The 24468-nt window shown below is 38.3% G+C and overlaps 1 protein-coding gene across 2 annotated transcripts; it reads right to left on the reverse strand.

Annotated features, from left to right (window-relative positions):
* Positions 1 to 1366: 1366 nt before the first annotated feature.
* On the reverse strand, positions 1367 to 16619 carry LOC135263582 (soluble guanylate cyclase 88E-like). Of its 2 annotated transcripts, none has more exons than XM_064351805.1 (17): positions 16568 to 16619; positions 15583 to 15765; positions 13947 to 14079; positions 13667 to 13841; positions 12618 to 12709; positions 11021 to 11278; positions 10201 to 10339; positions 9865 to 9990; positions 9064 to 9184; positions 8733 to 8862; positions 7133 to 7279; positions 6350 to 6496; positions 5915 to 6071; positions 5359 to 5468; positions 5142 to 5231; positions 4793 to 4911; positions 1367 to 4621 (listed from the first exon to the last, which is right to left on the reverse strand). In XM_064351805.1, exons 2-17 carry the CDS (start codon positions 15708 to 15710, stop codon positions 4258 to 4260), a joined length of 2436 nt encoding a protein of 811 aa, XP_064207875.1. In that variant the 5' UTR covers positions 15711 to 15765; positions 16568 to 16619; the 3' UTR covers positions 1367 to 4257. The 2 variants fall into 2 exon arrangements, with proteins under 2 accessions (XP_064207875.1, XP_064207884.1); XM_064351814.1 differs by lacking the exon at positions 16568 to 16619 and adding an exon at positions 16301 to 16363.
* Between the last annotated feature and the right edge of the window lie 7849 nt (positions 16620 to 24468).

Raw genomic sequence — 24468 nt, forward strand, 5'->3', positions numbered from 1 at the left:
TAGACAAAATGTAATATTAGACAAATTATTTTGTTTATTTAATGAAAAAAGTTATCAAACATTAACTAGCCAATGTGAAAAAGTAATTGAACCCTTAAAACATAATAACAGGTTGCACCATCTTTAGCAGCAACAATGGCAACCGAACGCTTCCTATACTTTTATTTTTCACATTGCTGTGGAGGAATTTTAGCCCACTCTTCTTTGCAGAAGTGTCTTAATTCTATTGGGTTCATGTCAGGAATTTGACTAAGTCACTCCACAGCTTTAATTCTGCTTCTTTTTAGCCATTCAGATGTGTACTTGCTTTAGTATTTTGGATCATTGTCTTGCTGCATAACTCAATGAAACTTCAGCTTCAGCTCATGGACAAATGATCAGACATTGTTTTAAAGAATGTTGTGGTACAGACCAGAATTCATGGTTCCTTCAATAATGGCAAGTCTTCCAGGTCCTGAGGCAGCAATCTCCACACCATCATGCTACCACCACCATATTTGACTGTTGGTATGATATTCTTACTGTGAAATGCTGTATTTGCTTTATGTATTATGCCAGACATAATGGGACCCATGTTGTCCAAAAAGTTCCACTTTTGACTCATCTGTCTATAGAATTGTCCCAAAAGGCTCTGGGATCATCCAGATTAGCACTGATTTTTCTCTTGGTTAGCTGTGGTTTCTGCCTAGCTACTGTTGAATCCCATTTTTGCCCAGTCTAGGGATGTCAACAATACATTGATTAACTGTTAATTGTTAACAATAATTTTGATCGATTCATTTTATAAACTAAACAGTTAAATTTCAATATACCATCAACAAATAACCTAATGCTGGTGATTAGATGTTTGGTTTAAAAAGACCTTTCTCTGTTGTTAGACACAAATCCCCTTGACTGGTGGAAAGTTAATGAGCCATGCTTCCCTGAACTGGCAGCATTAGCAAAATGCTATTTGTCAATTCCTGGAGCATCGGTGCCGTCTGTGCACATCTTCATCTCTGCTAGTCTCACCTTCACCAAACTGGGCACCAGAATTATCCCAGAGCACACCGACATGCTCATTATCCCACACAAAAATGGTTAGGTATTGAGATAGGTAATGGGATATAGGCTATGCTGTTCATGTTATGGATATATATTACAGAATTCAGGAATTTCATGACACTTCATTCTATTTTAGGCTGTACCTTTTTTGTGCACTGTGTATCAAGAGGACTAATTTGTGTTGTGAATTTGCTGCTATTTTGCTAAATGAGCAGCCTACCACTTGCACTATAGCATACAAATTGCATTATGGAAGAGATTGATGTGTTCTTTTTATTATAAGAGCGGGTACAAAGTGTCAGAAAGACAGAAAATGGTTCATTTGTTTATTACAAAGTTAAGCATTATAAGCAGCATAATAAGCAATACCTTTTGTCTCCATTGCAGTGGCAGCTCAGCCAGCCTGTAATAAAAATGTCAGCAGTCCTTCTCTCCTGTGCAAATTTCTCAGGCTGTGAATCCGTGTTTGTGTAATTGTATATATATATTTTTTTTTTGCCGTTATGGCTTTAATGCACAATGCAAAATCCTGTTTTAATTATTTTTGGGACCCCTGCCCATGTAGGGGGACTCATATATGGCTCAAGAGGTCAGCTACCCTATGGAAAGGGCCACACATGTCACCAAATTCAAAATAATATTTGGTAATACTTTTTCTTGAACCGTTTGACATAGCACTGTCATACACATGACATAACAGCTCTCACAAGATGGCATAACAGATGATATCACTTCATGTCAAATGACATAAAAGGGTACAAGTAAAGTGTTACCAATATTTTATATATTTCATCGATTTACGTAAATTGCTTTGGTTTTGCAATCTCAGTAAATGTACTATAACTATAATCCACATGCATTAATCATGTGCCAGAATTTCATGTCTAATTGACTTTCTGACTTTTTTTATTCCACTAGAGCATACAATTGGCATTCAGTCATGAAATGTGTTAGATTAAATTAACTACTGTTGCTAACTACCTCACTCAGATTTGGAGGACTATGATACACAGTTATCTGAAAAATTGGCAGAACTATGCCCTACAACAGCACAATTTTAGGAAACATGTAAAATACATATGTTGTGTTTGGAAAATAAGTTAAAAAACAAAATTAAAACAAGCGAAACATCCTTCAACTGTGAAGTACACTGCTGGGCTATCTGAGGCTAGAGTGAGAAAGAAACACCTAGATAAGCATGCTTTGACTTTCAGTTTGGCTAAGCTGAGCAACTGAATTTGCCTTTCAATGATGGTCTTCTACTATCAGCGCTCTTCAATCTGATGAGTATGCTAAAACTGTTTGGATCTTGTACAAAACCGCACTCTGGCCTGTTGCCCTCAATCCACATCATAGTTTCCTCCTTCCCGTATTTAAAAAGCCGACTTGATTTTTAATGATGTTTATTCCTGCTGAAGAAGATTGATGGTGGTGAGCTTATATTGAACATTTTACATCCCTGTATCCTTCTGACCACTATTGACAACAAAGTTGTACAAGGAAAGTTGTTCAATGACTAAAATGGGATACAATATATTATTTTACCTGCAGAGATAGTTATTCTTGAGAGTCAATCTGATCACAGATAGCATCTTATTGAGCAGATAGGTCCTACCATGTGGTGGGGGTCTGTTTCTGCACCTCATCCCCTTTTTACAGGAGTCCTGCAGGGATCTGTACTCGGGCCTCTGCTGTTCTCCATTTACAAAAATCTCTTGGCACTGTCATTACTTCACATAGCTTCTCTTACCACGGTTATGCTGATGACACCCAATTCTGCCTGTCTGGTTGAAAGCTCAAAGTGGATGGCTAGATATCACCTGCAGCTCAACCTCGACAAAACAGAGCTGCTCTTCATCCCACACATGCCCTTGATACTACTAGTGCTCGCCATGACTATCGCCACTGGCTGCCGGTCACTGCCAGGGTCAGGGTCTCATGGCTTATGTCATGTCACAGTCAAAGTTTTTCTGTGTGAACTAGACTTGATGTTCATGGCTATGAATACCTGCTACTTTATGAGAATTGTACTTCCTCTGACCTGCATTTGTATTCGTTCCAATGACCTTCGGTACAGACTTATTGATCGTTGTTTTGGTGTCTCTGAAATAAAATGTGATGCAATGTCATTTAATGCTATATTGTCCTAACACTATATAGAAAAGGATAAATCCTACTGTCAGTCAGCAGTGGCTGAAAACCATGCACCACACAGGCAGATCCTTGACTAAAAAATAAAATAATAAGTCCAAGATAAAAATCAAAGGGCATATTTAATTTCATATTTAATTTAAGTCCTAACTTTCTGGTCCCTTTGATTTTACTCCGGATAAAATACATAAAAAGAATAAATATAACTGGTAACTAATATAATGGTAGCTTTAAAATATAATGACTCAAGAGTATGTTTCTGATAAAAATCTTTTTCTTCTTTAAACTTCCTTTACTTCTTAAATTTGAAACATACACTGCACCTTTAATGACTGCACCTTTCATGTCTTGATATATTAGAGCATATTTTTACCTCATAATATTAACAAAGGAACAAAACAAATCTACATAAAATAATAAAATATGAGTAGTAAATATATCTGAATACATCATAAAATGTTTCTTTTAAGTTTGCATTTTTTCATTGTCTGCTTCTTGTGTGTATCAGCCTCACAGTAGTGAAGTGAGTTATTGAAATTGTAATCATATATTGTATGGTGGAAAATTGTCCTAGTAATGATCAAAAGCAGCCAATTGCTGATTTATGAAATAAGACTGATAATATAGCCATTGTGTACACAAGAACATCTACAGTAACTAAAATTTGGCCAGTACAGATTGAATAAAAGAAAACCATCCCATAGTGACTCAAATAAAATAAAAGTCTGATCATTATTGTTCACTATCCTTTTTGAGAACATCATTCAAATGTTACAAAACAAACACATAAAAAATCCAATATCACATTGGCAGCCAAAATATGAAATATTTGTGACTGTACATATAATTTTTATGAACAAAAATAGTTTACAGTCATTTCATGTGTTTATGTATGCTTAAGATAATTACTGTGAAGACATCCTTATGAAACAGTCTTACTGACTGCTCAATATTTTTGTTCAATGACAGTGGATCATTTTTAGTACATATAAGCCAGTCCATTGTCAGAAAGTTAAGTGGTGAGGTGGGGTGTAGGGACAAATTATTCCATCACTGTTGTTCTCACAGAACAATACAGGTAGTGCTGCGCATGGGATGGGTAGTCGGTAACCGAGTGTACTGGTGCTTATAGTTGTGCTTTTTGTTATAGAGTTTTGGACCTGCATTCTCAGAGCCACCAACAGAGGGAGGCCTCTCCTCTGCATTCCCTGAGCTGGCGTCAGGCTTCCCTCCTTTGTTGTTCTTAGTCTTTTTGGTCTTCTCTTTGTCTTGGGGCTCAGTGGAGGAGGTGGGGGCCTCTGTTGTGCCTTCCAAAGGTGGGAGGGTATCGGGTGGCAGGTCAGGTGGAGTGGGCTTCCCCTCTGCCTGCTCCTCATTTGGTATATTGAGGTTGGAGGTGGAGCGTTTGGCATCGTTACAGTTGGAGCTGCAAATCAGGAAATGACAAAGGGAATTTTAGCCAAAACATCTGAAAGCTGTCACAGGAGGAAAACAGCAATAACCTGTGGTTTTAATGCCAATCTTTTATGCCAGATTTTAATATGCTGTCCACCCACACTGGAACAGTAAGGTCAGCATGCCTTGTTACTGAACTCACCTATTGGAGCTCCTGTCCTCTGAATCTTTCTGCTCACTGCTGTACCTCAGCTCTGCTGGGGTTTTAAATGACAGATCCTTCTTCCCCTTGAGCCAGTACGTCTTCATGTAACCCTTACCCTGGAGGTAAGGATGGAAGGAGGATACCGAAAGAGGACATCGAAGGTGGACACGTAAAGACTTAGTAATGTCAACAGTGTAAATAAATGCACTGTGTTGTAAGTTGCTCAGAGGAGGGTCTAAATCATGTGAATGTAAATGTAAATGTCTTCATGCACTAGTGTAGTACCTGGTTTGTCCCAGGAAGCAAACTAAAGGCAGTGAGTTCGGCAGCTGCGAGGGGGTCTCACCTTGACAAAGATTTTTCCTCTCTCCTCAATGATGTAGGGTTCATGCTCCAGGTGATCCTTGGTAGTCTGGCTAATGTGGATTTGCATTCCCTGCACACATAGTCAAACATCAGAAAGAGAAAGTTAACCAGCTTCCTGGAAACATTGTGCACCAGCGCATCAACCCCATGGACAAATGTTTGCAGTTCCTGCCCAAAAACACGTGGCTCCCACTCACCACCCCATTGCTTTCCATGCGGGAGGCAGTGTTGACCGTGTCTCCAAACAGGCAGTAGCGAGGCATCTTTAGCCCCACCACCCCAGCCACGACCATGCCGGAGTGGATCCCTGCAGGACACAACACAAGTCAACTTTATGAAAAAAATATATATAGTGAATTCATTTTTCTGTGACCTTGTGATTCTGAGATACCTTGTGGAGTGATTCACAATCAGTACTTTTCTTGTACATTATATTCAATTTTCAGATTTAACATCACAAATCCCAATCCGAAAGTCCCAATACAATAAAAGACTGTCCACATTTTTTTAATTTTTTAATATTGTGCATTTACAGTAGACTCATTTCATTTTTCATGTTTCATTTTGGATGCCTACTTCTTCACCAGCCTGTGGGCACTATTTCAAAAGCCAACAGAGTGGCACAGTATGACTTCAAGTCAAATTTCTCATTGGGATGGCAGCTAAGCCATCCACCCACATATAGGCTGAGAGAGTATACCCTACACATGTACACCACTGAGTTAATAAGAATATCTTTGATACTGGACTTACCCACACGTATCTGGATATTGTCTCCAGTGGAGGGGTCTTTGAGATGGTCAATAGAGCTCAGCATATCCAGGGCCATGTCACAGATGTGGTGGGCATGGAAGGTGGTCTTGTTGGGAACCCCTGCTACCACCATGTAAGCATCTCGGATGGTCTCCACCTGGAATTGTTACACGATATGGAGGAGCTCAACTTAAATTTTCCATTCACACCAAAGTAAATACAGTAAGTATTGGTATATGGTGGCACGCCGGCAGTGAGATAGATTTGAATGGGCACAAATGGTGTTATTACATTCATGACAAAGATTCACTTTCGGCTAATGCTGTAGGCCGTGAAATTTAGCCATGGTATCATCATACATCAGAGCTCATGGAGGAAAGGATCAGTTTCTGTCTTTGAATGCCTTCCCAGAATCCCCTGCTTTGGCCCTGTCACCTTGTACACGTTGTGTTTCTCGCTGAGTGTGTCGAAGACAATGTAGATCTCATTCAGCATGTCCACCACCTGCATGGGGGTGATGTGGATACAGATCTCGTTGAATTTCACCACATCACTGAAAAGGATGGTCACATCTGGGAAGACCTACAACCAACGAGATGAAAGGCATTAATAAGATCATTTCCAATTAGTGCACATCCACAACTTAAGAAAAGATTTCTAGATTCACATTTAAAGTTTAAATACACTTAAGTATTGCATTATATTGGAAAATGAAAAATTACAAATATATTTTCCAAAGCAGTTTCTACATACACGTGCCACCATATATAGATAAAACCTATGTGTGTCAGTTACAGAAAACCAGAAAGCTGTGCAAAATCAAGAAAAGCACTACTGTGACTCAAGTCAAGCTACAGTAAGAATGATTCTTGGCATCTCATGCAAACTCATGTCATTAAAGACATGGCATCAGTGAGGGAACATTGAAAGTGGAGCAATGGACCATCAATGTTCTATTTAACATTAACAAAGCTCAACTTAACTTCTTCTAGCACTGGTAATTAATAAATGTATATATCAATGAGTCAAGAAACACATACAAATTTGTATTATTCTTATTGTACACAAGAAGGTACTTCTTGCATTTTTATTTTTTTCATACTGTTTTTCATCTCAATGTAACATCTCTATATTCCATTTTGTAAGGGCCACTAAACACTGAGTCTTTAGAGGAGCACAGGAAAGTGGTTGGTTTGGATAAAAGTGCCCTGTCTGTACCTGGCAGGTCTCCAGGGCCGTGATGCCCTTCCGCAGGCGGTCGGCCACAGCCTTGGGGATCATGGCGTACAGCAGCGAGTCTCCCCTCTTCTTCTCCTCGTCCAGCTTCTTGATAATTTCCTGCAGCTGGGCGTATTTCTGCTGCTCCTTGGGTGGTGGACACAAGCAGAGATGTGAATGCGCACATCGCATACTTTACTATTCAGAGCAACTGCACATGTAAGTTTGCGCGAGCTTCCATCTGGTAGAGGTTTGCGTATAATGAAATATTGGAGGAAAACAATGTAAATAAGAATTACATCTACAATTTTTATGGACCTGTTTTCATGGTTTTGCATGATTATCCATGTCCATGTCCATCCATCCATTATTAGTGTTTAATCCAGGATTCACTACTGTTTTTAGAGGGCCATTTTCAAATGTCAGGAGTCAGTTAAAAAAAACAACAACTCAGAAACACCCTGGAAGTAAATTTGTACTTACTTTTATTGTACAAACACACTATATTAATTAATCTTTAATTAATGATATATGAATGCATCTTTTATTGTAAAAACACAGTAAAAATACATTCATTGAATTTTACAAATGGCCCCCACTAACTTGAATTGGAATGCTCATCTTACAGCAGAATACCCGTCCAATCGTTGAAATAACAATTGTGCTTTACCTTAGCAACTGCTGATAGAATTCTAGCACTGTCTTTCCACGACTGAGTAATGTAAGAATTAAGTTACTTAGCTAACCTTACAGTTACTGATTTTTAAAAAACTCATTTTACTGCAAGAAATTCACCATAGTTAATATGGTAACTAACTTTGTAGTTTAGCCAGCTAGTAAGCTAGCTTGGAGCATTACTGATGTGACATTAGATAAAAAGATTTGCAGCTAGTGCTACAGATGGCCAACTAGCTAGCTAACAAGATAATACTAGGGTTTATGCCTCTGCGAAACTAGCTAGCTAGCTGGCTCACTTTGCCAACTAGAGAAGTTACATTAATACAAGACATAACTAATGTTGATGTTATTGATTAATTACTATATGAATACAGAATGTTATCTAAATAGATCATGTTAGCTATATTAACTAACTTGCAACATTTAGTAATGTTACTGGTGTGGCTGCTGATGTAAAAAGTTCTAAAGTTATGTAAAGTTACAAAGAAAACAGTACTGTTACATTTTGTTTTTTCCCCCTGGTCAATCAGGTAGGGGGTCAATTGGGCCCAACTGGTTTCTAGTGGGTCATTTATGATTTCTAGGGGGCCAATGGCACAATGGCATGGCCTAGATTAAATAATGCCACTGTGCCAATTTGCATAAGTATCATTAAACTGCAGCTGCCCCCTTTTCACATAACCACACAGAAGATGGTGATATAACCTTTGTGTACTCACAATGGGTGATTTCAATTAAACTGATGCAATTGCTAATCATGCAATACAATAATAAGGGCATTGAGGACAGTCAGCTGGCTAAAGATGAAGCTTTTAATCCTCTCTCTTTGAAGCTGTGTGCATCTGCTTCTGTGCGGCTGTGTGTAGGCCCCTGCCAACCTTTATGTGTGTGTAGAGTGCATATGTTTCACACTGAAAAATACCTGGTCAAGAGCTAGCTGCAGTTCTGCTGATTGCTGAGTTCCTGCTAAAATTAGCTCTCTGCTGGAATCATGGAGGTTCAGATCGTTGACATACACACCCATTTTGATCATGTCCTCTACTGTTTCAATACTGAAAAGAGATTAGATTTAGATTTTAGATTTTATTTATCCAGGCTATATATATGGGCAAATTCTCATTCACAGGCCCAACCCAAGAAAAGGAATGGGTAACAGTAGTTGTAAATGTGCTTTTATACTATCTGATTGTCACAGACTTCTTTCCACATTGGGCTGGATGCTTGGCATGCAAGAATCCCCAAGTGAAGCTTACATTGGCGTCCCAAGGAAGATGAGGGAGTCCCACTGTGGGACGTACTTCATCTGGCCTTTCAGGTGAAGAGGCTTCTTCGGTGGCTCACGCATGTCCTCAAATATAGTCTCACTGCACTTTCCTGGGGGTTGGAGAGAATAAGTGCACATTTACAATAGAATGATGAATAGAGAGACAGATGATAATTACTTCTACACTACATCTTTTCTCTCTGTAATACAGGATGGTCAAATGCATCTGACAAAGACTGTTTCATTTTTATGAGTATCCATAAAATATCTACATAGACTGTATTGATAAGTCAGCTTCCATTTTATATGGCAGTTCATTCCACTGATGCTCTTTGAAATATGGCTGCCATTTGTTGATCTCTGCTGATTGTTTAGCATATGCCAGTTATTAATGCTAATGAAAGCGAAATACTGATGGGATAGACAGAGATTGTGTCTTAGAATGAGACAGAATAAGTTCAGTTCTCCCAGAAACAATACCTTCCTGATGCTGGTCTGGCAATGTTGTTATTCAGATCTGACATGGTTTATCATTTTAATGTGATGTTTTTCTTTCACAATCCAATGCAAATTTTTTGAAATGTCAGAGGCCTGATCAAAGCAATACTGTACGGTACAACATTTCACTACTATGCTTGTAAGAAACTGTCTATCTTTTTCTTGCTGCTTCATCATATTTTGTATTATGTAGCCCTGGCACTGAACCAAAAATTGTACATGCTGCTGGAGCTATATACAGTATAAATTACTGCAGGGAAAAAAATTAATATCCTGTGCGGTGAAGTTTGACCTGTGACGGTCTGGAAGGCCAGCAGCTCGATGTCTTCTCCACCAGAGTTGGCAGAGCTATTGTACTGCGTCAGAGCACTGCTGTACTCCTGGTCCGTCCCCTTCATCTCCTCTATTGCCTTGATCTCTGTATGCACGCAACAAAATGAGACGTCAATGAATTGTAGCTGATGTCACCTGACCGAATAGCTTTTACTGATATCTTGCCAGCATCTTTAATTCTACCATTTTAAATGGCAGGTTTCTTTATTGTTGAATTTTAAACATCATATCCTAACAGTGGTATTAGTATAATTTATTTATTATAGTTTGTTCTTATCAGGGGGCATGAATGTACCTCTCTCCTCCTTGGGTTTCTCGCTCTCCTCCTTCTCCTCTGGTTCCTCTTTGCTCAGTTTGGGAATGTTCACCTTTTGCTTGCTCTCCACAACAGCCTTTGACAGCAGCTCAAAGACATTGTTCAGGTGGGTATAGATCTGAGGAATATGGTAGAGCAAATACTTGGCTGCACAGTTACCAAGAGATGCAAGAGAAAATGGTGGACAGAAGAGAGGAATGCTTTGGTCCTGGAGACCTGCAGGATATGCTCATTTTTGTACTCAAATTAAAATTAACATTAATTTAGACCCTAAGAACCAGGTGAAATGAGTTAATTGTAATCAACTGCTTTATTTGAGAAATGATGTGCTGAGTAACATCAGAAAGCCAACATACCCTGCAGTCTTCCATAAACAGGGTTGAGTAATCCTGCTATAGTGCAAAATACAAGTATAATACCCCTTGAAAATATGATGGTTTATTTTCTTATGCTTTATTTTCAGTGATACTACAGTATAGCAAAGCAAAAACAACTCAGAAGCGCATAATTTCATATCACAATGATTAAATCACATGATCTTGTGTGATTAGATGATGAGAGGGAAAGGTTGGATTATTGGGTTCAAAGTCAGACAACATGCAAAAAAGTTTTTCTTTGTATCTTGATAATTGTGAGACACATAATTTGCATTACAATTCTGAATAGACTTCAGTGAGATTCATAAAAATAATTAAAAGTAAACATTGCATTGTTTCTTGTGAGTGCTAAATTTTCTTTCTTGTCAGAGGCTGGATTACATCCACACACAGAGTTAAAGACAACCGCCACCTGCACTCACATTATCCCAGCTGAACTCCAGCATAGGGCGCACCAGAGTGAACTCTTCATTGACCTTCTTCCCTTGCAGGTCTGAGAAGACCTCCTTGAGCCCATCCCCAATGCGATACATGGTCATGTCCCGGCGGAAGATGACACTGAAGGGGAACATGTCAAAAAAGATGCCTCGTTTCATGGGCAGCTTCTCGTACCCCGGAGCAGTCTTCTGCTGGGGCATGCGGTGCTTGAAGGCGGCGTTGTCAAAATTCATCTTGTAGACCTGTAGCAAAAAGGAAGCTCACTGTTACAGGAATTTCAAAGGTGATGCAATCACATGTGCTCTATTAACTGTTCTGGTTCTTTCAATGGTATTTAATGAATTTAAGAATATAAATAAAGTTAGTATTTACATTTAGAATTTAAACGATTGAGAGAACCAGAACAGTTACTAGTGCACAGGTGATAATATAGTGCACAGCCTATTAAGTTTTATGTATTCTGCAAAATTTACTACTTGACCCCACAAATACTTCTTTAAAAGTATGTTAATATCCTCTTACAAAGGCAAGCTAAACCATACCAACTCAAAACAGGAATGTATTTCAGGCAAAATAAATGAAGATTTATCCATTTGTAAATTATATATTAAATATTTACTGCTGTTCCTACTGCAAAGCACCATCATTTAAATGATGCACTGGGCTGTTCTTGGGAAAAAAAATTATTATAATAATTCCTTGACCTTGAGACAAACAGGTTTAGTTTTGGCAGCCTTGGTTGCTTGGTATGTAGTAACTATTGGTCATCAAGTATGACATGCAATATACACCAGGTTATGACCAGGATAAGGTTATTACATTCTGGATTTGTTTATCCTTCTCACTTTTAAAGCATATTCCATAGAGATACACACACTTGCTTTAAAAAAGGATCAACATTGCTTATACACTAGAACCTATGATATGTCAGCATGGTCATTTTAAGCCACAAAATTGTGACTAACATAAGCTAGTATTAGCTATCTAGCTGTAATGCTAGCTAGCTAGCTAGCTAGCTAGAATGCAGCACTTCAGCTGTGCTGATTTGCTTAGATAATTACTGCTAGTTTGCTCACAACAGTGCTATTTTTTAACTAATCATGTAGCAAGATAACAGGCTTTTAACTATTGTTCTGTGTAGAATGGACTAAGTCAGTTTCCTACACTGTTTACTAAATATCTCTCCTTTTTATTGTGATTGAACAATTCTTTTTGGCCCATTGCAAAGATTCTGTAGTATGCTACATTTCTTTCTGCATCTTTGCAAATGAGAAATTGTTTCCTGGCAGATTTACACATATCAAAATGTGATCGTTTCTAGAATTTTTTTTTGTTATTGTGTGTTTGTATTTTATGGAAAGCAGCTGTGATGTAAGTGGAATAAATTGTTTCAATCCATGTTTTCTCTGCATATATAGGAACTTTTGCAGTGGAAATGGCACTTGGCTTTCAGCCTTGGACAGCAGTTCCACCCCAGGCATGCATATGCATCCAGAAAACAAAGCCTGTCATGGTTTATTGTTTATATACTCCATATAAGGTGGTGCAGGAAAAGAAGAAGGGATGGTTCTCCTCACTCACCACATACGTCATCTTCTCAGTTTCCTCCTTGGATAGGATCTCCACTTCAATGTCTGTGTTGTAAAACTGTCGTCCAACTTGAGACAACTGTCCTGAGGAGTGAACATAGACATAAGAAGAAACAAGACTAAGGATATATTTTTAACATCAGATTGTCATGGTTTTGGCTGATGCCACCATTTCTTTTCCTTCCTGTGCCTTTTCTTCAGTTATTACGGCCATTGGTTTTTTTATGCACCTTTTCTTCAGTTATTACGGCCATTTGAGTTGATTGAATTATACACGTGCAAATTTCCTTTTACTATTTGCACCTGTTGGTGTTCTATTTAAACCCTGAGCAAGCCGATAAGCTTTGCTTCAGTGTCACTTATGTTGCATGAGAGCCGGTATTCTGTCAAGCGAGGTAAAGGTAAAGGTAAAGGTAAAGGTAAAGGTAAAGGTAAAGGTAAAGGTAAAGGTAAAGGTAAAGGTAAAGGTAAAGGTAAAGGTAAAGGTAAAGGTAAAGGTAAAGGTAAAGGTAAAGGTAAAGGTAAAGGTAAAGGTAAAGGTAAAGGTAAAGGTAAAGGTAAAGGAAAAGGATTGAGCTGCGATATTGGATTGTTGTGGCTATAAAATTAGCACAACAGTCTTTAGCTTTTTTTTTAGATTGTTGGCAACAAGTTAGTGCCACAATCTAAGCTCAGTATTCTTTCTTTAGGGTTTTACTTTTTCAGCCTCGGTTCGAGGTCTGTTTTCTTTGAGTTGCCCCGTTTTCTGCTCCGGCAGTTGTTTTATTTTCATACTCCTTAAGCCTTAGTTCTTTTTTACCCAGTACGTGGGTTGTGTAGAGCTTTTCTTTGGGATACTCTCCCTAAGGAGTATTGTTTTCCTTTCCCTTGTCTCTTGAGACTTTGTGGCTATTTTACCTCTGGTTAATAGCTTAAAGAACCCCCTGTTCAGTCGCGGTTGGTCTCCCAAAACTCCAACTCCCTCACACAGATTAAGTACTCTAAATGACAACCATGGTGAGCTAGGCTCACTGTTCGCATGCTCGTTTGTAAATCTCTTACCTTTCACAAACTGGGTGAAGCCCTTCCTGGTGCTGCGGTAGTGCAGGGTCAGGCTAGTTTCACACTCCTCCTCCACACAAAAGCTGGGTGGCTGTACCTTGGGGAACGAGAAACGAAAGTACTCGTGCAGGTTGTCTAGCTCATTGATGAAGTCTCGCACGTTTCGCCCAAGCACCTGTTACAGATGAAAAAAGACAAACACACCAAACATATATTTCTACTAATTTTCAAAAGACCAATGCAACAGTTCACCAAGGCAAAGAAGATTAATTTGGGTCACCTTCAAAATTCTTTCATAGCCATAATTGCCAATCCTCTTCACCATGTAGACCCCAAAGGCATACATCAGCTCATCATGGGTTTTACCCAGGACCTCTCCAGCTGCCTTGGCCAAGCGTAGGATCAAATTGTCACTGTGATGAGGGAGATTTTCTGTTAAGGACCTGTCACTGACAGAAACTGGATACCGCACTCACACCTTATTAATAATGGGATAGTTGGGCATTGTGGTTGGCGTGAGCTACCATACACAACCACTGACTCTTGAAATATTACATTACATTACATTACAGGCATTTGGCAGACGCTCTTATCCAGAGCGACGTACAACAAAGTGTATAACCATAACCAGGAACAAGTATGACGAAAACCCTAGAGAGAAGTACCGGTCCAAGTACAGGGAACAACTGCATAGTTCAACTTGGACCCTGATGGTTAAACTGATTAACACTAACAACGAGAACGGCAACAACGCAATCTATGGAAAAATAAAAATAAATAAAAATACAATTAGTCGTTAAGACAGGCGCATCAACTAAGTCACCTATGAAACAGCTGCCTAGTTACAACCCTAAGTTTAGTCATTTACAGGGGGGAAGGGAGGGATGGGGAGAGGTGCAGCCTGAAGAGGTGGGTCTTCAGTCGTCGTTTGAAATGGGTCACAGTCTCAGCTGTTCTGACCTCCACAGGGAGGTCATTCCACCATCGTGGGGCCAGAACAGACAGGAGACGTGTTCTGGAAGTGCAGGTGCGAAGAGGGGGAGGTGCTAGGCGTCCTGAGGTAGCAGAACGGAGGGATCTGGCTGGCATGTAGGGTTTGAATATCTTGTGAAGGTATGCTGGGGCTGATCCCTTGACTGCCTGGTATGCTAGGACCAATGGACAAATAACTGAAATAACTGAATGATGTTGCTCTTCATTGTAAAACATTGTTAGTTTAAATTGTTGTCTTTGACAGGACGTGCTAGTGCAACCAATTTGGTGTTTATGAAATCTCACTTTCCCATTGCCACAAATCATTTCCAAATTTATGTCATGTCATAAACTGGAAGACGTCCTCATGCGCCAGTGATCCCCATGACAATCCTAGATGATAAAACTGAGGCTTATTATCACTACCTCAGCCTGGAGAAGCTATAAGCGATAGCATGGGATTATTATAAAAAAGGAGTAATTGAAGACGATGAACCTTTTCCTACGACAGGAGGCTGTTTTTTTTTAATTGCTCATCCATTTTGTCTTAGTGACAAAAGCTGTTGCTACCAGTGATTGAGGAAATACAGCCTGTTTCCATGGAGATATAACAAAGGTTGAGACAGTCTTTTGTTGCTGAATTTTTTGGCACAAATGTTTTGGAAATGGAGCTAATTCATCTATGCTGCCTTTACATCAGTGGGGTCAACCAATTTCAGTATTCTTGTGCTGCAAGGTTTTTATGGCTCGAAGAACTGAAAGGGGAGCATTGTCTTTTCATGATTTCCTGAAAACAAAATTGCTATTGGAAATCTATTGTCTTTGACAAGAGAATGCTGTGGTGCAATTATTTTGTGCATTTTCATGCGAGCTCAGTTTATTCTATTGAATATCTCTCAGAGAATCATATGCATTGAGCTTTGAGTGTAGGAAAGTGTACATACTTGTACATCTGGTGGCGAACAAACTTAAGATGTGGGATCTCGGCCCGGGCCTCAATCAGTCTCCATACATCCTCCCCGTAGGACTCGTTGATGTAGTCATTCACTGCTTCCAGGTACAGGCCGTACATCTTCAGGGGGTTGGGAACCTCCACGATTTCTGGCTAGGTTAACTGCTGTGCTGAACTAAAGTTGAAAAGCAGTGAGTGAGAAAGTGATATTCAGAGAGGGAGGAAGAGATAAGTGTACATGTGAGTGAGATAATGCAGATAAAAATGAAAGAAAAAAAAAACCTGGAATCTGTTATATGTGTCACTATGATCACTACGGTAACACACATTAAGTCATTGAGCAACAATGCTCTATGTTACATTCTGTGCACAGTGGAGAACCTAATCACATTCTGTGTATGTAATGCGTGTTTGTTTTATGAAGGACAGACATTGGCAGGGGTGTGCAATCATTAACATTCTCACAACTCAAAACTACAAAATTCTACACTAACAGAATAACACAGCAACACTGAATTCTGCATAATTTTTGAAACTGTTCTGTTTTTTCAACATATCTACATGAGGTGTACTGTTCCAGCGCTATAAGCTACTCAAAGACTTCTTTAAATGGCCTATATCATTTCCAGACCTAATCAAACAGAGATTGATTTGGCTGAAAAATATTTTTGCCTTTGAAAGTTGCAGCTTTTAAGTAGCAAATAACTTACTTAGCTTCTCCAGCATTTGCCTGTAGAAAGTTTACTGTCTAAATAGTAATGGTGATTATCTCTAAAAAAAAACAAACAAAAAAACATTTAAATGTTTTAAGACTAACTGGAGGTTGGGACAATTGTTCTTATTCTGAGGGCCTCATTTTGAGACATCTTATAAAACATCAGAAAAACAATGATTGTGCCTTCAGGTTAGAACCTGTTAACGTTCTTTTAAAACTTAAAATAAGCTAAAAGTAAGCATAAAAAGTGTTTTTCACTTACCTGCAGTCTCTAGATCCTGTGTAATCCAAATGCCCAACTGACTGACCCTATGGCAGAATGCTATTCCTTGCTGTGTCCTGACACCTGTTTTTGGCACCTTTGCCTCTTGAGACATTTCTTTGTCAAGGCAATGGATGTGAGGGCTAAAATAGAAGGGCCAAAGCATGTTTCTGGCAGGTATCGAAGTACAGAAGAGTAACATTAATGTCTTTATTGTCTTATCCAATATAAACCAGCATTGTGTAGGGTCAAAATTCAGTGCTCCAGTATTCACAATTATTTATTAAAAAATCCTAAATTCGATAATAGTCTTTGTCAGTTCAGATACATTTGTATAATTTTTAAAAAATGCAAATCAAAAACACAGATCAGAAAACAAATGTGACAGAAAAAATTGAACTAACTGGTCATTGATAAGATATAATTTATCCTTTGTTAGCAAATATTGGTTGGATAATTATGTGTCCCTTTGTGAGCAAGCATGTGGTTTTCTTACTGCATTATTGAACATGCTTTTTGGAATCCAGGTATTTTGGCTAAAATATGCAGTATCCTGTAAAATCAGAAGTGATTTGCTCAGAAACTATGAGCGGAAATGTGCATTTTTGCCCAGGCCCATTGTAAAACTGCTATGGGAACCACAATTACATCACAATTTCAACAATTCAACCCAATCTTGATTCCAGTCATTTGCAGCTGCTGAGTCTTGCGGAAAAACACCCTCTGTTTTCCATGAAAAAACAAGATTTGACAAGAGGATAAATTTGGCTTCTTTTGAAATACTGAAAATGCTCTGGCATGTATGAGAATCATCTAGGAATACTGGTCAAAGAAATAAATGAAGGCAAAAGAAAAATCTTCCAAATCTTTTCAAATGTGCTTTTCAAGGGTAGTTTGATTATTCTGATGCAAATTATACTTCATATAATTTATTTCTGCCTGTCTGACGGAATTTATATCTACAATTATTCATGGTGGTGGCCTTGCAATTACAGGGAGATACTTTTTGACCTTTGATATTAATTCAGTAATGTAATGCTGCTCTTTGACAGCTATTTTATGTGCCATGAATTGCAGTAGAATACATGTATAGAAGAGCAAAGTAAAGGCGGGAAATAAATGAAGGTTTATTTTGTGGTAATGCTTTTAAAAGTCTAGTTAGTCTTTAATAGACAGTCTTTAATAGAATAGCCATTGTCCCAAAGCGACATTAAAATAAGAACGATAATGTAATTTGACTTTTCCATACGCTCAGTGTACGTTTACGTTGGACAGCTCTGCCATGTAAAACAGCGCTTTTTTAACGTTTTTTCAAAACCATTCTTGGTGCCACTTCGCAGGTAGACTATAATAATTATGGACTCGCCAACTGCCGATTCTGTTATAGCTACGTCACGCCATACTGTGTTGTGGATACCCCTAAAAAAATCAGCATTAAGAATGCAGACTTTTTTTGCACGAACGTAACTCATTAAACCCAACGGGTCCTGACAAAAGATCCCTCATTCTATCGGTCATTTTGAGACATGCGTGCTTTTAATATTTCCGGTTTAGCAGACACGTTTATCCAGAGCGACATACAGTTTATGAATGCATATATTTTCCTGCATCTGTAGTCTCAAATTCGAACCCACTAGTACCTTTGCGCTGTTCGCGCAATACACTACCAACTGAACCATAGGCCTAGTACTATGATGATTATGATGTAGTGATGTAGTAGCCATGTGACCTGGAGTTATAAATTGAAAATTAGATTAATATCCTTAAGAGATCATTGCAATTTACACGCTACACTCTATAATATACACTCTAATGCAGGATCTATCGATTAATCACATGAGTTTAAACATTGTATGCAATGTAGGCACAGTTTGTGGTTATAGTTCTGCTGAAAGATATGTGGTCCCAAGTAGGACACATAGACATGTTGGAAATAAAGCATGCAAGCGCAAAATCCATAAGTATATTTCCCATTCAAAATTGCCAATACACTGTACACAATACTACTCTAAGAGTATGAATTTGGCTCGCTCTTTGAAAGAAGGTTTGAATCTTAAGCAATCTGCCGAGTGATGAGTACATGTTGTTTGAAGTACAGCAGAAATATACAGAGCTGTGGCAGTTTTCAAAGATCTGTCCTGATACCCCGTGATGGGGAGCCAGCTGATGTTAGGACTGATCCAATTCATTTGAGGTTTCCAGAAAACACAAACATTTCACTTAAAACAGTTTTTTGTAATTAATACTGTTATAGAATATCATTGACCCTTTTCAGAAAGACATTTTGAGTTGTCTATACCGACACGTGGTATTTCTTTTAATTGTATTAGATGGGCATTGTTTTGATGTTTCAGAAAAATAGATTGTTATGAATAGAATTAATAAATGAACTAAAGTTTATTCCTAAAAAATACACTGTAGGGCAGCATGGTGGTGCTGTGGGTAGCACTATCACCTCCCCACAAGAAGGTCCTGAGTTCGAGTCCTGGCCTGGGCCTTTCTGTTTCCTGGGCTTGGGTTTCCTCTGGATATTCAGTTTCCTCCCTCAGTCCAAAAGACATGCAGCTAGGCTAATTGGAGACTTTAAAATTTTGTGAGTGAATGGTGTACGAGCCCTGCAATAGACTGGTGGCCTGTCCAGGGTGTATTTCTGCTTCTTGCCCAATAGACAATGGGATAGGCTCCAGCACCCCCTAGGACCCTGCCCAGGATAAGCGGGTATAGATAATGGATGGATGGATGAATACACTGTACCTCCTGCGACCCTGACCAGGAATAAGCGGGTTTAGATGATGGATGGATTAATACACTGTTTTGTTACATTGTATTTCAGTTACAGTATAAAATGAAATGAATTACCACTGTCAGTTTAATTGAATTCACAAATCAAGCCTACATTTCTAAGAATCAATTATACCTAGATCTGCACAGTGGACTGACAAAAGTTAATGCCAGACTACAGTGTAATTGGACCTCATTATATTTTGGCATTAGCTACACATATATGATGTAGTATTAGAAACAATTAAAATAACAAGGGAATATGAAGGGAATGTCACTATTTTATTTGCTATGGATAATTTAACAGGTAGATTGTGAAAGGATACTGAAAATATTATTTTTGGGATGATATATTATTATTTTAAATTCTACCTTCACCATCCCTGCTCCTTTCAAATGGTGATGCAAAACTGATTATCTGGCCTAAATCACAAATTATCATTAGCTACTTTGACAGCTGTAAAAAAAAAAAAAAAAAGCTGTAATTAAACAGTCCTACATTTCACCTTTACTCCTTTGATCTCATGGTTATCTAACCTTTGCTCATTCATTATTATGGACCTACTGCCAAGCTACATAAGGTCAAGCATACTGTCCAGCAATGAAACTGATTTTTGGCGCCTCAGTTTAATCAAGTCGTAACATAAGTCATGTAATTTCTCAAAATGAAAGTGTAAATATGTAAATGCATGATCATATTTGAATTATTATTCCAAGAAAAATTTATACACAGTTATAGATAGCTCCATAAAAATGTATTCACGAGAGAAGGCATCTGCCGTACACCCTTAGTTCTCACTTGAATTAGAATCAAAGAACTATACTGTGATGGAATGCAGTAGAATCACTAGGGGACACTGTTGCAACACTCTAGTGCATCTGTGCTTATATGCTTGGTATCAAATGGCCTTTCTGTAAACCCTTGACATTTGGAAACGGGGTGTAGAGTGATAGCCGAACTGCTAGTTTTTGCAGTCACTTAAAATGAAGTCAGTAAAATTACATGTTTCATTTAATGCTGAGTTATAATGGCACCTGGAAATATATTTTTATTTGGGAAAATTTCAATGAGGGATATCATTTAATATTAACAAGTTATTTTGAGCAATAGATAGAAGATCTACAACAATGATGTGGCTTAAACTGCTATTGAGTAAACCGCTGACTTGTGAATGAATGTATACCTGGGGCAAGCTTACTCTCAGGAATTTTTTTTTTTTTTTTTTTACAGGGATGGAAACAAAACTGGTGGGATAAGATGAAAAATCTATCGCCCATGGAGATGTTAGCCACATTCACTCAGAAAAGTTGTGAGGGGGAGGGATCTGAGGTGGGATGTCAGCAGCTTCGGTCCAAATGGGAACTTTTTAAACAGCAGACATGAGGGGGTTCAGGCTGTACCCTGCCAAGAAAGCTGGGAGCAGGAGTGTGTAGATGGATATCATGATTCACTCGTGTCCAGGTTGATTGCATATAGCAGTCCTCCACGTGGTTCAGTCGTGACCTGTTTTGTTCTCCACAAATGGCTTACACATTTCCAGCTTTCTGTACTATTCACTGTTTTCCTTGCAGAGGAGTGAAGGTCTGAAAATATAATTTTATGAGGCCCCTGTGTTCATTTCTTTAAGTATGTTTTTGCAACTGGCAACAGATGAATATATGAAGAAGTGAAGTTTGAGGGATATAAAGTTATTTATGCAGTTGGATCATCCAGGGTATCACAATGGCTGCATCTTCTATTGCTACCACCCAGTTTTATATTTCAAAATAAAATCTGATGAGTAAATATTGAAAAACAATACATTTTAGCATAATTTACTCTCCCAGAACTATAAATAAACATTTATAGTATTCATATCTCAGAAAGGAGAAATTAAATTGGAGGATTGTACATATGAACCCTTACAAAATATTGTGTGAAATTTGACTTTTCATGCCAACATTTTCACATGTGAATTCAAATATTCACGTGTGAAAAGAAAATGTCACTTGTGAACTGGACATTTTCATATATGAATGGCTTTTTTACATGACTTAAAATTTCCACATGAAAACATGTGAAATTCAACATTTTCACATATGACAATATTTTCAAATTTGAACTACAATTTGCACTGGTGAAAACAAAACATGTGATTTGCAATAGCATAGGTTACCTTTTCCCGCTCTTATCTTATAAATGGGGATTATTTTTATAGGTCCTATGTGTACTCTTCACTTGTTGGGTGTTCACATGTGGTTTTAGGACACATGATTTTTAAACACGTGATTTTTTTTGTAAGATAATGTATTACAAAGTTTTAACAGTTTTTGAGTACAATTGTTATGCTATGGGATGGAGAACTTTAGAAGGCAATTAAAGAAAAGAGGCTGGAAGATAAACTATACATTTTCAGAAAAGCAATGTAATGTATACAGTAATAGTGCTCTGAAAAAAAAACATATTGTACTGTGACTTAAAAGATGTGAAGTAATTTTAAAATAGCTTAAAGGGAGTTACAAAGCTCATTTCAATACAATTTTCTATAGTGCCAGAGTAATTCATGTTACTTTAATGCCAAAAAGTATTTGCCCACCAATGAAACTATATTAGATTTACATAGAACAGGGGCAACACAATTCATAAATCCATGATAAGGATGCATTTATAGATCATACATGCACAGAGGTGCATTACACATAATGCATTAAACAGCAAAAATGTCTTCAAATGTCTTTCTAACTCTTTTTTTTAGCCTTTTCATGGTGACAGGTTGTGTCACCTCTTATTTCTAAGGTTATCAGGTTCATTTTTTTCTATTACCATAGAAAGGAAGAGTCATATTTTTGAGTTGCTTTTTCCAGCTTAAAAACTAAATTAAACTGGCCAAATGTCAGCCAGATTTACCTCTATCACATTATGTTTGAATTTTTGTTTCTGTGGTGTCACTAAATTTAGGCCCTCGGTCATGTCTTTGCATCAGAATAGCTATGTGCATCCTTGCATTTATCTACATTATTTTAATGGAAATAATTAAAAAATTCAAAGAAGTCTTTCGATATCCCAAGGTTAGTTTGGCTTCACTAAAGCATCCTAAAACAGAAACTGACTTGGCTTGAAACAATACTACTCCTGCCTCACTTGCCAGATTGCATATAGCTTGCAGGTCCTCTAGACCTGCCAAGTATGTAAGAAGAACAACAGTTCTGCCCCCATCCTGCCAATATCCTAATCTCTCACTGATGGCTGCAAATTAAGTCTACCCAAACACCCAGGCTGTGTTTCAGTTGACGGGACATGAATATGGTAATTTCCATAAAGGTCATTTTATTTTCTGTTTTCCTCATACAGAACCAGTAGGAGGCTGGAACAGGCCCAGGTCCCTTTGGAGAGTGTAAACAGCTAGAGAATAAAGCAAATGCAAGCTGAAGACCTTTCAGCGTACATTTACATGTTTAATTATTTTTACCTACCCATCTATTAATAAGCAGATGGAAATAGATTGCATGTAGCATTCTTTGTTGGGTTGGAGCCTTTTGCTTGCTTAAACTATTCTGTCTCAAAGGAAAAAAAATTACTGTGTTTCAGTCTGAATAGTCTTTATTAGTGGTATGTTGGCTTACAATAAGTTACAGTAGGTACAGTATTGCCCCATAACAATCCTTCATTTCCACAAAACACACTGATGTCTGCCCATTTCACACCCAGATTCAAAGCTATCGGATACAAGTTTAGAACTGATCCCTTAGTAATGAGAGCATTTATGCTTGATAAATCATTTTAATTGTTGTATTGGCTTTAAATCGTTAGAATTATGTGACAAAATTTTTACTCATCACTCAACTTTCAGAGCAGGTCATTACCACTGCATGTCCAAGAATAGCAGGACTTCCTGTCTCTCAAATGAGATGTTAAACCAAGGTTCTGCCTCACTGGTCACCTATCAACAGAGAATGGGTGTTAAACCCTGCTATTCAGACCAAATTCCCAAACTCACTCTCAATCTGTTAACCTTACAGCTGACTGGCTACAAAATCCCCTACATTCCCTACCTGCTTTCCTTCCTGAGGTTATTGTGGTAAATAAGAACTCATTGCTCAGTCGACCATTATGGCAACACAATACTTTCTTTTAAAAAACTTTCAGGTCATTTTTTCTGTTGTTGTTTTGTGTTTTCTGTTTTATGTTGAATGTACTGGTCTTCTGCACAAATTTATCTGACAATACCATGCTCACTTTTGTCTTTTATGCAACCTTTTCATGGGCTTTCTATTTCTACCATATCAGATACTGGTTTGGATATTGGATATTGTACTCCTATGTGTGTGTGTGAGAGAGTGCATTGTTTTGACAGAGTAATACCGCAAATTATAGTTTAATAACCATAAGGTGCTAGCTGTAGTGCTACCTAATGCTAACTTAGCTAGCTAGCTCTTTATATAGACGTGTACGCAAATTACCAATTTCTCAGTGGAAGTAATGTGTTTCTTAGTGGTCCATATTACAGTTGAGTCTATATATATATATATATATATATATATTCTGTATCATATACATAGTCATTTGGAGCTGCAATTTATAGGTGGTGGATCTGTCAGATGTCCTACACATGGCATATTGTGTAGAGCACCATTTTAATTCCTCTATCTTCATCTTTCTCTTGGAGCATAATTCATAGTTTCTTCAATAATGACAAGCTGTCCATCTGGTGGTGATTTGGATCAGATGTTGGATGTTGGGGGAAGCTGCCAGGCAGACCAGGTAGGCCAAAGCGTGTAGCGAGGGTCTGCTGGGAATGCCTGGCAGAAGAGTCCGTCTGGAAGGATTTCAATTCCCACCTCCGAGAGAGCTTCTCCCATATCCCGGAAGAGGTTGGGGAAATGGAGTCTGAATGGACTCTGTTCAATACCTCTATTGTGGCAGCGGCTGCTAGGGGTTGTGGTAAAAAGCTGGTCGGTCCATGTCCTGGCATTGACCCAAGGACCCGCTGGTGATATCCAGTGGTGAGGGAGGTTGTCAAGCTGAAGAAAGGGGCATTCAAGGCCTGGTTGGAGTGGGGAACCTCTGATTCAGCAGACAGGTACTGGCAAGCAAAAAAGGCCTCAGCTGCTGCAGATGCAGAAGCAAAATCCGGGGCATG

The sequence above is a fragment of the Anguilla rostrata genome, chromosome 1, assembly GCF_018555375.3.
Source record: "Anguilla rostrata isolate EN2019 chromosome 1, ASM1855537v3, whole genome shotgun sequence".
NCBI classification, from domain to species: domain Eukaryota; kingdom Metazoa; phylum Chordata; class Actinopteri; order Anguilliformes; family Anguillidae; genus Anguilla; species Anguilla rostrata.

Excerpts from the sequence above, each read along its gene's own strand:
- LOC135263582 (XM_064351805.1), bottom strand. The coding sequence starts at position 15,710 with ATGTACGGCCTGTACCTGGAAGCAGTGAATGACTACATCAACGAGTCC. Across the intron at positions 5,469-5,914 it reads CAATATCCAGATACGTGTGG|GGATCCACTCCGGCATGGTC; the intron begins GTAAGTCCAGTA and ends TGTGTCCTGCAG. Across the intron at positions 5,232-5,358 it reads GCATGGAAAGCAATGGGGTG|GGAATGCAAATCCACATTAG; the intron begins GTGAGTGGGAGC and ends CTATGTGTGCAG.